The following is a 16879-nucleotide window of genomic DNA, read 5'->3' on the forward strand; positions in this document are numbered from 1 at the left end:
AAAAAATATTTTCGCAAAAATGGACGAAAACAATGATGGTCAATTAACCCAAGATGAATTCTTAAAAGGGTGCCTGCAAGATGAGGAACTTTCAAAAATGTTGGCCCCATAAACACCACAACCAAATGAAAAGAAAACATAAAAACCAACAACCACCCCCTCACAAAATAAAATTAAAAAAAAACAACCAAAGAAACAACCACAAGAAATTTTGAAAGAAAACAAAATAAAAATAAGCAAATGACCCATTGTGGTTTATGTAATTTATTGAATCATTTATATCATAAAATTTATAAATTTACATTTCCTAAAATGAATACTAAGGCATCTACTAAAATTTAACATTGTGTTTCAATATTTTATACAAACTTGCTACATACGGACATACATACTTACGAGTAAAATTAAACACTGTATTTTTTTGCTTTTGTTTCTTGTAATTTTTTGCAATAAAGGCATTGAAAAACAAATCTAATTAAGTGCAAATGCACATACATACTTGTGTATGTGTGTAGTTATGTTTGCAGCAGTAGCTCTAACAATTACTTGTACATATGTAGCTCTCATGTAGTCTAGTGTTTTTCGTTTCGTTCCGTTTTAAAATATTTTCTTAAATTTTATTTTATTATTTAAGTGTTGATTGCTGCGAATATAGGCTACTACAAATAAAGATTCCGCTTAGACGCTGACGTATTACTACTGCCCCGATATCACACATTTATTTGCATATGGATATATGTACATATATATGTACATATTTTTTTTTTTTTATTCGGGGACATTATAATGCATTTGCAATTGGTAGCAAATTGCAGTATTGGCATTTCAGTTTTCTTTTAATTTTAGTATCGCAGGCGTATGACTCGCAATAAGTTTTGTTTGTTTTGAAAAAACGGGGGGGAAATTGCTTGAAATAAAAAACGCATACCACTTGCGGTGCGTCTAATAGGTTTGTTTAGAAAAGCTGGTGGTCACAAACGTGGCGGAAGTAAAATAATTAAGAAAACGAAAATGTGAAAAAAATCAGTAGAAAATTAATAACAAAATTGAAAATCAGAAATATTTTTTTTTTTATTATATGCATAGTATTCATATACAAAAAGATAAAGAAAGTTAAACAAAACCTATGCTCAACTGCAACGCACTTTTTTTTTTTGGTAAATTTCTTGTTTATATTTTCGACAATGCGCCAAACGCTTCTTAATGCTTGGCGTGTAAGTGCATTCTAAATAGCAAAACTAAGCAGATAAAAAACGCTTAACTTGCAGAAGCTAATTTGTTCCACAAATTCTATACGAGTCATTGTGTTTCTTTCGCATGTGTCTTCAGCAAAAATAAAAAGAAAACAAAAAAATAAAAGCTATTTTTACTACATAACAAGCGAGTTGTAGATGTGTGAAAATTACCGGGGAATAAGGGTAATGGGGAAAGTGTGGGCCGTTATGACAAATAATACACACTTAGTTAAGCTTAATTTGAATAAAAAAGTGTTTTTTTTTTTTAGTTTATACCTAGTTCCAAAATAATATTCTTAAGCACTTTTAACTTTGCTGCCCAAAAAAAATGCAAATCTCTTGCTTCTAAAAAGTTGGACGAATGCTGTAGGTTTGATATATTTATAAAATATCAAAACCTCCATACAACGAAAAATTCAAAATTTTGGAAAAAATTCGTCATAAGTACCTCAAGGTTCGTTTTTTTATAAGGGGTCTCTAACCGTCAACGTATTCCGAATTCGTTATGTAGAGGCTTCTGAGTCGAGATATTTTATTTTATAGATGCCTTTTGCTAACGGGACTTTAACCGTTAATATATTTAGAAGGTTTCCATGCTCAAAATTTCTATATATTTATATCTATGGAACATTTTTTTATATTGAGTTTTTCGTTATATCGAGGTTTCCCTGTAGTAACTAAAAGTTTATGCCGCTAAGTATCAATCTACGTAGAAGCGCTTAATTTTTATGCGATTTTTAAAGCAAACGTTTAACAACAGTGTTATTCGTAAGCTCACTGCTTACAATGATGTTAGATTTGAAAATTTTTTTGAGAATCTTACTTATGCTAATTGGATTTTTTTGTCTCTATTTTAATCTTTGCTGTATTGGCGTTGTATTTTTCGTATATCTATTCAAGCAACCCCATTCAAGCTCGCTAATAATCTGCTAGTTGTTCAAGTTCGAAGCGCACACGATCAATAACGGTAACAAAATCTTAATATATTTATCATTAATTTGGAGTTTTTTTTATTAAAATTTTTTATTAAAAGGAATTTTTAGCTTTGTTGTAAATCTTTGTTTTTCTTCTATCTTCAGAGAAATCAAAGCATGAGTAATCAAAATGGGTAAACAAAACAGTAAATTGAAGCCAGAAGTCTTAGAGGACCTTAAACAAAATACAGAATTCACAGGTAAGCATTGCAAAGAAATACATAGAAAATAAAACCCTTTAAACAAATATATTGAAGTAAAAGGTATGAAATTTCAAGCAAAAGCAATTTCTTAGTTTTTATTCATACGGCCCATTGTTATTATATAGCTTTGCTTAGAAAAGTTAAGTTTAGACTCGATGTAAGAACTTTACTACATATGTATGACCGTAGATTTGATAAAATTTTCGAGAATATTTAGAGCGCTACTCCGCTTTTTCCACTATCTGCACAAACAAAAAAAAAAAAAATCAAGAAGTCGCACAGTGGGATTTCGGCCAAAAAAATTCAACTTTTTGAAAATTCAATTCTTATATTTGGACGGTTAAAGCAATATTTGAAAAAGAAAAATTATTTATAACTTTTTACGAGAGTCACAATTTTATACAAAATAAAAGGGGCTGAAGTCAGAAGAACTTTATTCAACTATTTAAAACTTACTGAGACTTTTGGTTGAACTGAGCCAAGTTCTTTTCTAATAACTTTTTATTTTGGTTGCTTTTGTTGTAGGTGCATACGAAAATATAGATAGAGTAAAAATCAGCGCAAAAACCCCAATAATTTAATAAGTATAAGCAATATAAGCAAAGTTACACTTAATAAATGCCAACTTTGGTACTTTTTATGGACAAAAACTTTGTTCTCTCGGTCTTCTTACGTCTTCTAGCTATAGAAAAAATAAAGATCGGAATCTTTTCTTTCGATTAAAAAAAGACACATATTTGCGACTTTTAACGTAACCCATATAATAATGATGGCATTTATGGTGTTTTTAAGGCGTTTTTGAGTTTAAGTTTGCATGGTAGGTATGTGTTAAAATAAATCGATTACTCCCATTTTTTGGATGGTTGGTTATAATATTCAGCCTCGTTGCGTAAGTCGTAAATTAGGCTAAATGTACGACTCGCAAACATATGCATGGTCGACTGTCGTTCTGAAACAAGTAAACAGTAAACGACGAAAATAGTCGACAAGTAAACGACGAAAATAGTCGAAAACTATGCAGTGATGCCAAGTTTTTCCGTTTCAATACACTAGTCGAGTGGAAATGTTAGGCAATTACGTGAAATTTTCGATACGATTCGACTCTCGAAAAACGACTTGCCTTCGACACGACTCTCGCAATAATGCTGATTATTAATAAGATTCGGGTGTTGTCTAGAATCCTACGAATGCGTTAGCCTTTTGGATTATCCACCACCCAAAAAGATCACAGACCACCGTCGAAGAGTGAGAGAGGATGACTCAATACACTCTGTTCACGTGAGGTATGTCTGTATGTATGTAGTTCAGAGTATCGAAAGCCTTTGATAAGTCCTCCGCTTATAGGAAAATTTCTTTAACAGAGGCAGTCACATCACGTATTTGTGTGTGTTTGCATCTTTAAGGTCAGATGCGGGACTCAAGTGCCATCAAATTCGGGATGAGGAGAGGTATCGGACAATAAGACTAAGCTTTGATCGAGTGTTTTCCAAATTTCTGTGGTGGAATTACTCAGTCTTCCAATTATCAGATATAATGTCAATGGCCATTGAGCGATTGAAGGCCTTGGTAGGGTAGTCTACTTCCTCTGGATGCAAATGATTCAGCATCAACATGCATATACCATCGGGATCTATGTCCCATTCTCGCAGATAATTCCCTGAACTTAGCCTCTGGTGGAAGTAAGAGGTTTCTAAAAGAAGGCTGTGCAGAACTGCCTGATTATAATTTTATGGTGTAACATACGAATATAGTTTTTTTTTTTAATTTTTTCATCTTTAGCCGAAATGACAGTTTTTGGCTCGGTTGTAAATCTGTGTCGGATCGGTCATTAGCTATTCCTACCACAGAATTATGCTGATTGTTTTTATTTTTTTGTGCTAGTTATTTTATTATCTTTATCTATCTTTTATGTAACGTGCTTGTAAATATTATTATTTTCAACTTCAGATGCTGAAATACAAGAATGGTATAAGGGATTTTTAAAGGATTGTCCCAGTGGGCATCTCTCCGTAGAGGAGTTCAAAAAAATATATGGGAACTTTTTTCCGTATGGTGATGCAAGTAAGGTAAGATTTTGCAAGGTTATAATTTATTGCTAAAACTCTTTTATTTTCATAAATTTGGTTTAAAATAAAAAACTAAACTAAAAATAAAATATTCAAAAAACAAAATGAAATAAAGTGAAAAATTATAACTAAAGTAAAAAAATAAACTAAAAACAAAATATTCAAAAAACAAAATGAAATAAAATGAAAAATTAAATTTGTTGATTTGGTTGGTTGATTTTTCCGTGAGAGGAAGATAGTTTATTTTAGACAAGGGATGACGGAAATTCGTTCCAAAAAAAAATAAATTCAAATATAAACTGTAAAAATATGTATTAAAAAATAAATACATATAAAAATATGAATATAAAAATATAAAAAATAAATACAAAGAAATAAATATAACGAAATAAATGTAAAAAATATAAAGTAGTTACATGAAAAATGTAAATGTTGAATTGAATAAAAAATTAAAAAACTTAAAAAAACAGCTTGAAGACCACTCAAAAAAATTAAAAGCTAAAAAGGAAATTAATTTCATTTCATCCTTTTTATTTCCAGTTTGCTGAGCACGTCTTTCGAACATTCGACGCCAATGGCGATGGCACAATTGATTTCCGAGAGTTTCTATGCGCGTTGAGTGTGACATCACGCGGCAAATTAGAACAGAAGTTAAAATGGGCGTTCTCTATGTACGATTTAGATGGAAATGGCTACATTTCCCGACAAGAAATGCTGGAAATCGTCACGGTTAGCAAACAAAAAATACATCTTTTTAATGTATCAGCCTTATCCCCAACTCCATGTGAATAAATCGTTCCCGTAATTTAACAGGCAAAACAAAAACAAGTTGGGAGAAACTGTTTTTATTTTGCCTTATAATTTTTGCGCGAATTGGTTCACATAGAATTTGCGATAAGGCCGCATAACTCGCATACTGCAACAACACATACATATGCACGTACATATTTATGTGCAATAATTTTTAACGTTTTTTGTTATTTATTCACATTCAATTGAATTTCTTTTTCTCTATGCTTGCAGGCAATTTATAAAATGGTTGGTTCTGTTATGAAAATGCCGGAAGACGAGAGTACTCCAGAGAAACGAACAGATAAAATTTTTAGACAGATGGATCGAAATAAAGATGGCAAATTAAGTCTCGAAGAGTTTATTGAGGGTGCGAAGAGTGATCCATCAATTGTTCGTTTATTACAATGTGATCCTCAAACACATTAACTTTTATATAATTAAAAAGTTATAACAAGCAATAAACAATTAATCTCAAATACATGGAAAATAATAAAAAAAAATTTGTTTTTCTAATTTTGTTTATTTCAATTGATAGAGGTGAGTAGTATGCTGTTGAAAAAAACCAATAATAAAAGATGTGACGGAAAGAAGCCACGGAAATATACGTAAATAGATTATGTTAAACAAAAACTGATCATCGAAATCCATTTTGTGCTGAAAGTAGATTTAAATAAATGCCGTACGTTATCATAAATAAGATCAAAAGTTGTCATCATCATGTCTAAACAGAATTGCATTTTACATGTATTGATTATTATACATAGTTAACATTTCGTAATATTTCTATGACCCACAGGTCGTATGAGTAATATTTTTCGATTTCGTCAAAGTATCACAAACAGAAATAAATTACGCATACGTATTGCTGACCACATACTTGATATTTATGTTTATTACAAAAAGACAATTTCCGGATAAAGCCAACACACATATAAACGTCGAATACTCTAATTCGTTATACTATGTAGCTCCATTATCAAGCTGACTTTATTTTCACTAATATGTACTCCTTAATCGCTCCTTTTGCTCGAATTTTCAATCATAGAAAGAAATAAGGGATGCACTCTAGTCAGTGATTTGATAACGCTACTTGGGTATACTTTCCTGCTTTGTCACGATACCTGATTGAAAATTTATGATGAAGGAATTTATTTATCTTATGCTTTTTGCGGGGTTTCTTATAGTAAATGTCAAAACGACCTTTTCAGGATGTCGCTCAGTCATTTATTTTATTTTTTTCTGTATTTTTTTGAAAATTACTTAGGCCGGGACATGAAAACTTTAGTAGGCCATAAAATAAAAATGCGAGCTAACTTTTGCAAATCCATCGATTGATTTACTACAGGATGGGTATACTTTCAGAAAATGTTGACAAATCCCAGACTGGTTTCGGTTGTCGCACAATGTTATATTGAATATAAGTTTCAAACTTTTTATAAAATTTACGGTGTCACGCATTTTCTTCGCAAAATCTATGAATGCAAATTCTTGAGCAAGACTGGTATGGCAGCTGTCAGGCATCATCATAAAAGAGCAGGCTACACAAAGAAGTTCGATGTTTGGGTGCCACATGAATTAACGCCAATTAATTTGTTTGAAACCATCAATGAAATCAAACTATTTTTGTTTTGGAATGAATCACTACGGGCGCTAACAAGTGGATTGGATACGAAAATATAGGTAAATGAATATTACAGAAAATTTAATACATCGTAATAACTTAGGAATTCATTTTGCATGGGTCTATATAAACACAAAGTTCATTGTTCAAGACATTAATATAAACCATAAATGGAAAATTACAATATTTCTTCGTCAAAATAGTTTAAAGCAAATAATGAAAGGGCAAATACAAATTTTAATTGCAAACAGAAATATTGTAGGATAAAGATCTCAAATAAGTTATAAGTGCAAATAGCGAAATAATTAGCGATAACGTAACGATGCAAGTTCTATGTGCATTGTATATGTATATGAAGCCTTGAGCGCTAGAGTAGCCTGACATTTCAAAAAAAAAGTTGGGGTGCACCTTAAAATGCATTACTAGAATCGAAAGGGTAATAGCCCGAGGTACGCCCTTTTAGTTTTCTTTTACTATAATACAGTGGTCGAAATAATTATAGCCGTACCCGTTTTAACGTATTATTTTTGTTGCTATTTAATTTTGATTATTTTTATATGAAAATAAAGTTCATTCTTTAACAAAACCCGTGTAAATCCAAGTTTCAAACTTTGTACAATATTTAAAAAAATTCAACACACTTTCGTAAAAATTTCTAACTTTTTTAATTAGATTTCCTTGAAAGATTGTGAGTACACAGTTTTGTAGCCCAAAATTACCGTTAATGTTTTAGAACTTTTTTTGTCCAGGATGTTACGGGTTTCTTTCATATAAAAATAAATTGTGTATTCGCTATATGGAAGCAAAGAGGACAAAAAAATTCTGAAAAATTAACCGTAGTTTGCAGCCATTTGAAACTTGTACTTTGTTCTACTAGAATTCCATTTTTTCATTTTCCATTTTTTTTTTCCAATTTTTTTTTATATATTGCACAAAGTTTGAAACTTGGATTTACACGGGGTTTGTTGAAGAATGAACTACATTTTTATAAAAAATAACCAAAATTAAATAACAACAAAAATAATATGTTAAAACTTGTCAAAATGTGGTGCGGCTATAATTATTTCGACCACTGTATGTAGCATCACGTAGGTGCAATGAGCTTTTTTGTGAAAATACCGCATTTATTTTTTATAGATCCCTCTTTCTCATATTACTTAAATTTTTTATTTTTTTGTAGACAACTAGTCTGCTTCTTCATGGCCTCATAAAATATATATAAATATTGTCATAAATTGAAAATATGTATGGCGGGTTTTACGCGGTGAAATTGTAATAAGAACGATAAGAAGGATTTATATTTATTTTACACTATCTCAGTTATTTGAAAGTTTGCCTTTAAAATTGTTTATAAGTTAGCTGATTGGCAGAAAATAAATCGAGAAAGCTGATTTATTACTTCATCTGTTTGTTGCACCATGGGTTAAAGTATTGAATTTAATTCTGCTTGCAAGTGGCAGAGAGTGGGTGAGAAGAAAAGGGGACATTCTTCTGTAACGTCAAGGCGTTTCAAGTTTCTTGCTTGGCTTTTGACATTTTCGTCGTTTCCCATGTAAAGAATAAATGAAAATCTTGAATTAAAAAAAATTTAAAATTGAATCGAAATTTATTCTAAACTTTGGAGATTTTGTGTTTTGGGGATTTTGTGACACTGTCGCCAAAAAGTGTGGGGATTTCGTGGTTGGGGATTTTTATATCGAGGATTTTGATTTTGGGGATTTTGTTTTCTGGGGATTTCGTGGCTCTCCCCAAAGACCGATGACACCACACAAATGACTTCAATGTCTAGATTGACAACGAACAAAGTTATGTTGATTGTTTGGTGGGATTGGAAGGGAATTGCCCATTATGAACTACAACAATACGGCGAAACGATCAATTCGGTCGGTGCTGTGCATAACTTGGCCGTTTGAACGAAGAAATCAAGAAAGAACGACAAATTGAAGGAACTTGGCTGTGAAGTTTTAATGCATCCACCGAATAGCCTGGACTTTTCCCCGACGAACTTCTATTTGTTAAACTCTCAATATGTTAAAAAAAAAAGAAGTTGAACGAACGAAGAGACGTTGACGATCACTTGTCGTAGGTTTTTGCCGATAAACCACAGAAGTTCTACACTGATGATATAAACCTACTCGAATAATGTCATAGATAATAATGGTAAAGGTTATAGATAATAATGGCCAATATATCGAGCCCTAACCGCCAAAATAACGTAAGCGACATTTTTTTCAAAATTTTATTTTTGAAGCAGAAATGCATCTAGATGCCCCAGAAATATTTCTGCATCAAAAAGAAAATTTTGAAAAAAATGTCGCTTACGATATTTTGGCGGTTAGGGCTCGATATATTTCATCAAGATTGATTTTCTTTAAAGAAAAAAAAAAAAGTTTTTCAAATGTACCCAAAAATCCATGGAGACTTTCCTGATGACCCAATACTTATGTATATTGATTGGAATAGGTTTTATTTAGTTTGACCAGGGCACATAATCGTTCCCAAAAAATATTCTGCGGGACAACTATCTTAAAGTCCGTGCAGTCCTGCTGAAATCGGTACGAATTTTCGCCGTAAGCAGAACTCTTAGAGCAAAAATTGTTAAAAACTAGCAAATAGCATTTCTAAAGTAAAACTTGATAATTTGACTCATATAGTTTTGTCAAAAATCCATCTGCATACAGTGTCAACGAGCGCTAAAATTTGTTGTATGTACTTCAAAATGTATAACAATTTTCTGCCAAATACCTCATAGGCCTTCTTGCGCGTTGCTGCTACCAAATGCAATGGACCCTGGGCGCGCAACAAGCGTTCGCAATTTATTAGCTGCCACAACAAAGCAAGCGTACGTAATTAATCAATGTGCATTGGCTGCACTAATTTAAATAAGTATTTTCCCTAAAATCTAAATCTAAAAGTGTTTTCGCATAAGTGTTAATTGGCGTGGTTGACAACTTGGCGCTGATTGGCTAAACTTTTCGAAATAAATGCAAAAAAAACCTTTGCCTCAGTAATTGGTAAGGCTTCCAATTTCTAAATTAACTTTCTCGATTGCAGTGTTTTTTGTATACCTCTTCAATCAACATCAACCTCTTAAAGGTATCAATAGTAGAAGGCAGCAGCTGCAGCGCGAAATTATTTACTTGAAGCAATTGAAAATTTAATTGTGCACTTTGTTGAAAATCTGTACGCATTGAAATACACAATTGGAAAAAAAGGCGATAAATAGAGGCATATACATATAAAGTTTCGTTGAAAAGTGAAGTAATTTAGTTTAAATATTTGGAAAAATTATTGCTTTTTATATAAAAATTTATTTATTGTGCGAAGAAATTATTTGCTCGAAGGTGCAAGTATTTTTTATAATTTTATTTTATTTTTTCAATTGAAAATTTGCAAGTGATGTCATAGCTGAAATGTGATAAGCTCTTTCCATATTTGCACAAAATGTATGCAGAGGTAGTATTGTCGATTGCATAATTGTATTGCAGCAGCTAATTACAAAGTGGCCAGTCAGTCGCCTTGTTAGTGAAAGCCGCCAAAAAAGTAATTCGAAAGCATATCAACGCATTTTTAAGATTTATTATTTTTGAAAGATAATTTAGTTAAAAACTAAATTTTGACATTGATTTTATTTTTATTTTTTCTAATGGGGCTTTTGTAGCCACAATAACGTTGAAATGCAATCAAAGCACGCACCGATACTCGATTACATAAGTGCAACTGATAACGTTGGTGGTGCTTGAAGACGCAATTTGCCAAATATTCAAACAAAAACAACAAAGGAAGAGTTTAAAAATAAATTCAAGTGAAATTATTTACAAAATATTTGATGGTTTTAATTTAAACAAATAAAAATTTTTCAATTTAACTTCAATGTCATGTAGTATTTACGGTTGAAATTCTAAAATTTAAAGATGGTAAAGACCTTTTATTGCGCTGACATACTGACATTGTATAATTTTTTTATTTTTTCGTAGCTAAATTTTAGCTTAGTATATATGCGTAGTAGTTAACGCATCTGAATGATTCTGGACACATTGAAAAGACTAAATGGAGAGAATCTAATACTTAGATTTTAATTTTTTTTTTGTTTTATTATGCTTTTTTAACTCTGTGTTATGGCTGGTGGTTGATTTTATTGGCTGCTGTCCGCATTGAAGATTTTCAAATCATGCCAAAACAGGGTGTAAAAACAACTCGTGCCCATATTAAGGATGGCAGATCGAAAATAACAAAAAACAAATTTTATCGCTCTGAGTAGATATGCGAAGGATCGTATCGAAATCAATCTCAATAAATCAATTCTTATTTAAGGGGCAACTACCTTAACCATTTTCGTAGTGCAACCTAATAATTTATTTTTTTTTTGAATATTAGTTAAGATATGAGCATAAAAAACGAGAAAACAAAATATTCAGTCGGTAACAGAAAAAATCTGCTTCATTGCGTAAATCGTAAATTATACAAATTTGCACGACTCGACAACACTGACATTGTGTAGTGTCGGGTCTAGTGATGTGCTGAGTCAATACTTTTAAGTATTGATCGATATTCGGTACCGATTTAAAAAGTATCCAATACTCTCGATACTCGGTACCGAAACATTTAGGTTTCGAATAAAAGCGCACATAGGCCAAAAATATGGAAAAAACGGTTCAGGGGAGACTCGCCTATAAAAACCCGAATGTAGGAGCCAATAGAGCTTTTAAAACGGATTCAAATGAAAGATGTATATATGTATGTCGTTTCGAGGCCATAATGCAGAGAAACTCTTACTTGTTTGAAACATTTTTGTTCCAGCTGAATCTGACGATATCATTTTTGTAGGCCTGGGGGCAAATTCTGTAATCAGTTAGCGACAATTTTCGAATCGGCATCGGTTTTGTTGACGTATGATATGAAATATTTTTACGTCAACAAGTGCGATATCGATCCGAAACTTGTCGCTAACTGGTTACAGAATCTCCCCCCCTGAAAGGCTTCTTCATCCATAAAAGCATTTTTCTTGAATCTTGGATCAACTAAGATTAAAACTGATAAAGTAATATTTCTCTGTTGCGATAAGTTCAAGTGTTTTAGTCGATAACATGTAAATTAGTAATTAAAGTTTTTTCTAAACTTGATATCATATAATGGCGAAGGTTTAATGTAAAGAATCGGTAACGGGTACCGAAAAGGAAGTATTGGGTACCGAAATCTTTTTTAAGTATTGGGTACCGAAAATTCAGCACATCACCAGTCGGGTCGAATGAAAGTAATAAAGATCGAAGTGGCACCATGGAAACTCTGAAGTTTCGCGCAAACCTGTATTGTTTCTTCAAACAAATTAGTTCACATCTGGCTTTTCATATACATACACACATATCTATTTATTTACTGCCTTAAATGTGTTCGCAATTTTTTCAACTCCTGCACTTTTTCCTTTTTTTCGGAGGGTCTGTAAAATATGTGTATGTTATTCATATATTACTTAGTTATATTATAAGTTAGGTTAGAGTGCCTGCCACGTAGGCTGAAAAGCCCCGTTGTGATTTCACAAATGGAAGCCATTTATTTACAGGAGGTTCGACGTATGCCCGCGTATTAAGCATAATTGATTTCGGATATTTCCGTCCCTCTCATAGCCAGCTCGTCGGCGGTGGTCAGGAATGTCCCTATGCCCAGGGACCCATATAACAGTCAAGGAGCATTTTGATGCCAACAAGTCGAAAATTCTTCTGCATTATGTGGCTACTTTGAACGGTTTTCAGTTAGATTTTAGTGATTTAGTACCAGTAGCTTGACTCTCAGAATATATCGCGATGGACCGTTTTGGAGGGGTGGAAGTTGATAAGTCGCCAAGCGGGCACCGTTATGGCCTTAAGCTCTGCTTTTAAATCACTACAATGCTCCGGTAAGCGTAGACTGAGCTTAAGTGCGATTTCAACTGAGTAAATCCCGCTAACCATTATTTCATTTATCCCCTTCCCATGCGTTTTTCTTAGGGATTCTTATGGGGAATTTTTTGTCTAAACAAAGTAGAGGAGTGGTATAATATAATTGTCGTAGATTATTCGGCAGAGTTTCAGGGAGCTTTGCGTGTTCGTATCTGAGGCCTCTCCACGGCTGGATAGCATTTAACCTGGCAAAACTAGAGTAGGCCACCAATGATAACCACCAGTGGAAGATTTAACATTATTCCAGATAGTGCTCCCGTGGTAAGCATGGAAGCCGTCCTCTGTAGCCGTTGCAACTTGGCTCGGGCCAAAGTCGTATTTAACGCCGGCTATCATACGGCGACGCCGTAGAAGAGGATGGGTCTTATCACAGCTGTGTACGTCCAGTGTACTTTATGTGGTTTTATTCCCCACTTTTTGCCTATAGCCCTCTTACAGGAGTACAGGGCAGTTGCATTCCATAATAGCTATTTTAGTCAACTTGTGACGAAATTCGTCGAAGTCTGCCAAGTTTTCCCGTTTGAACACACTAGTCTTGTCGAAATTTCAAGCAATACCATATAATCCTCGATACGATTCCACTCTCGGAAAACGTCTTGCCCTCGACACCACACTCGCTAGGAGGCTAAATATAGAAAATCACTTCCAGCAGTCAATAAACCCATTTGGAAAAGTATTTTGTATTTTTCGAAACAGTTTCGTTTATTTGCACAGACATGTTCTACTAACGGGAACACGAATAGTAAAGAAATGAACATTTTTCTCGAATTCCCATCAAAATTGTATTCAAATTGTAAAAGTAGTTTAATTTGGACCAAAGTTGGGGAATAGTGCTATCAAAAAAGGACTGTAAATGGAACTTTTGCAATAAAACGATTCGAGAGCTACCTGGCGATTTGAGTTTTTGTAAGAATATTTGTGCGATTAACTCGATGTCAGCACCACCTATCGAGTTTTCTTTCAAAAAAAAAATTGTTTGAAATTTTAATTTGACTATCGCTACCTACCACATCCAGCTGGGCAACAAAAGGGGTACAATTCCGCATCTTAAAAAATTTGCTCTCCCAAACATATTTACATCGCGCGTTCAATTGTTTTTTTTTTGAACTTTCTGCCTGATGTTGCAACTGAAAGAGACCAAATCTCATTTTCTTTTTCTTTGGCACTAAAATCATTTGACAGTTTGGCAAGAGGGCTTTAGGAAGAGGGCTTTGCTTTTCAATACCCTACAGATGCCACAGGTAGTAGTTGGAAACAGGTAAACTTCATTTAATATTCAGGCTGATCCTAGGCAACTTTACAGCTTCGAAATTTTAGTCGCCCAAAGTGACTAAATATAAAGCAGTTATTTTTATTACCTTCATCAAGTAGAATAACATTGTGTATGAAATTGCATATTAACTTTTCAAGTTGCTTCACGAACTAAAATTTTCCACTAACACTGTAACTCCAAATTAAAAAAAAAAAATAGTTTCTTCCTTTGTGTTTGTTACATCTCTTCGAAAAGTAAACTCGTATAATGGCCGATGAGGAAGATCCATGGGGTTTCGATGAAGGTGATAGTGAGCCAGCCGCTGCCGCTGCCCCTGCTGCTGCCGCTTCTCCTGCCCCTGCCGCTGCAGGTGGTACGCCGGCCCCTGCGGAGGGTGGCGCTGAGAGTGCACCAGTTGAAGGCGAAGCTGGACCAGCAGCCGCCGAAGAGGAGGCAGCACCACCACCACCGCCGCCAGAAGATGATGGCTACCGGAAGCCAGTGCAATTATATCGTCACTGGGTGAGGTAAGTGTGGCCGGACCTCTACTCTAGTAAATATTTTAAGCAGAAGATTTTTATACGCAAATGCATTGATCGAATTCTAACTTTAAATTTTCCGTATTTGTTTTTGTAGACCACAATTCTTGCAGTATAAATACATGTACAACTACAGAACAAATTACTATGATGACGTTATTGATTACTTGGATAAGAAGCAAGTTGGCGTACCAAGAGAAATACCAAGAGCACAAACCTGGGCTGAACGTGTGCTCCGATCAAGCAGCACTGGGTAGTTAGTATGCATTTTCGATTACAAATCAGCCTTGAGACAGCAATACATTGTCTGTCTTTTTTTTTTTTAAAGATAATCAATAAAAATTTGCATTTGCATGCGTTTGGCAAAAAACATATGTATATCTATTTATTATTTTTACTTTTCAATATTTTCAAAGTTACTAATGTTTCTTTTTGTATATTGCCTGCGATTTCAGTGGACGCGACCTTGATTCGTACACATCTTCAGGCAAAAGGGATAAGCATCTCGTTCAAACTTTGGCTGCCTCGATTCGTACACATAATTATCATACTAAAGCTTATATTAACCAGAAATATGCACATGTTCTATAAATAAAACAAAACAAATTAAAATACCTATCTAAATACATACATAAACATACATACATACATACGTACATAAATATGAATAACAACTAAAAAGTTAGTTAAAATTGTAGTACAATTTATTTATAAGGAGATGTTTACCTATTTACGTTACAAATAAAGTGGGAGCTTGTCGCTATAATACTCTTTTGATAGATTGAAAATCTTTTTTATTTCACTGTAATGCAGTAAATTTACCTACTTACTTAGTTGGGAAATTTTGTAAGGTACTGATCCTTCAGAGGTGTAATATAGAAACTTTTATCAGTAAAAGCAAGAGACTTTAGAGAGCAACATTATTATCGATAAAGTCATCGATATATGCATTTATCGATACATTCATCAATTTCCTTATCGATATGCCTGCCAAGCGATCGCTATGAGGTTGTCATTCCAATTCGCTGTCTAAATTGAGCCCCAGCAAACATACGAAATTGAACACAGCCAAAGCGAAATGCGAAGTTCGCTCGGCGTCGTTTCGTGCCGCTGGGCGATGGCAGTAGTACATTCCAAAGGCAGTTGTAGGGGTCGTAGCAAGGCGAATTTATACAAGGTGGTGTTGTAAAATCAGTTGATTTCTTCGCCTTACATGTATTTTGTTTTTGCTTTTACTGATTTGACAGCACACCCATCAAAAGCAAAAACAAAATACATGTAAACTTTGGAGCGAATTGAGATTTGACATAACACCCGAAATACAAAATACATGTGGTTTTCATTGTTGTAATCTAAATTCGCCATTAACACCAACTTGTATAAATTCGCCTTGGGTCGTAGGAAGGTAATTAAATTTTTATTTTTTTTTTGCCGAATGTAGGATGTCGCTTTTTTACATTTTTCGTCGCATCTTCGGCATTTACAGTCAGATTTTAAAGTATTTATGACATATCGAGGTTCTTGTCTAGAGAATAAAATGGATAAAATGTTTTTTGTTCCGAAATGCATTGAACCCAAGTTCGTAGCTTTAGTACATACCCACCATATCTCAGTTCTTAGAAGCCTTATGTACCACCCTAGTGTCAGCAAATTAAAGCTCATGAAAAATCATTAAACTTTTGCTCAGGAAATATTTCGATTATTCCAGTAGAAATATTTAAAAAAAATCGTTTTATTGCCGAATAGAACCGAAAAATAGAAAAAGAATACCACTAAGCGAACCTAAAAAAATTCTAAATCGCCTTGCAAGTCTGGTCATTTTCGAACTAGTTCGGTTTCAGTCAGGAAATTCTAGTTGTTAACTAGTATTTTTCCTGACTAGTTTGAGGTTTGACTGCAGGGTATTGACTTATACTAAACTCAGTTACTCAATTAAAACCTGACGAATAGTAAATATTAGCTTTCTTAATTGTTAAATTCTTTTGGTTTAATTAAATTAATTCCCTATGCCAGCAAAGTATGTTTCGCAGTTTTAGATCTTTGAATGTTAAATTGCGAAAACTAACTTCAATTTGGACTTCGGATTCAGAGGTCCACCATGCGTATACGTAACTTTTCTATTATTGTAAAATACTATGTAGTCTAGAAACAAACTATTTTGCTCGATCTCAAGTGCAATCAAATAGTACATATTTGGCGGCAACTTAAAGCCTTAAAATATGTTTTGAATGTTGCTGTTTAAAATCGTACTATGTATCTAG

The 16879-nt window shown here is 33.4% G+C and overlaps 2 protein-coding genes across 2 annotated transcripts; both read left to right on the forward strand.

Moving 5' to 3' along the window:
• Window positions 1–2314: 2314 nt before the first annotated feature.
• On the forward strand, window positions 2315–5766 carry LOC118738990 (neurocalcin homolog; the record flags this gene model as incomplete). Its single annotated transcript, XM_036470062.1, is given in 4 exon segments — window positions 2315–2409; window positions 4360–4478; window positions 5019–5207; window positions 5502–5766. Coding segments are annotated over 4 exon segments (573 nt in total). The 3' UTR covers window positions 5697–5766.
• Window positions 5767–14276: 8510 nt separating this feature from the next.
• Window positions 14277–15385, forward strand: LOC118738993 (flightin). The gene is made up of 3 exons (XM_036470069.1): window positions 14277–14606; window positions 14716–14874; window positions 15074–15385. The coding sequence occupies exons 1-3, from the start codon at window positions 14347–14349 to the stop codon at window positions 15207–15209; spliced, it is 555 nt and encodes a 184-aa protein (XP_036325962.1). The 5' UTR covers window positions 14277–14346; the 3' UTR covers window positions 15210–15385.
• The last annotated feature ends 1494 nt before the right edge of the window (window positions 15386–16879 follow it).

The sequence above is a fragment of the Rhagoletis pomonella genome, unplaced genomic scaffold (genome assembly GCF_013731165.1).
Source record: "Rhagoletis pomonella isolate Grant_MI unplaced genomic scaffold, Rhpom_1.0 Rhpom_scaffold_00005, whole genome shotgun sequence".
Lineage (NCBI taxonomy): Eukaryota > Metazoa > Arthropoda > Insecta > Diptera > Tephritidae > Rhagoletis > Rhagoletis pomonella.

Bases quoted from the DNA above. Each gene is read 5' to 3' on its own strand.
- LOC118738993 (XM_036470069.1), top strand. From the start codon at position 14,347: ATGGCCGATGAGGAAGATCCATGGGGTTTCGATGAAGGTGATAGTGAG. The intron at 14,607-14,715 runs GTAAGTGTGGCC...TTGTTTTTGTAG, and splicing joins TTATATCGTCACTGGGTGAG to ACCACAATTCTTGCAGTATA. The intron at 14,875-15,073 runs GTTAGTATGCAT...CTGCGATTTCAG, and splicing joins CGATCAAGCAGCACTGGGTA to TGGACGCGACCTTGATTCGT.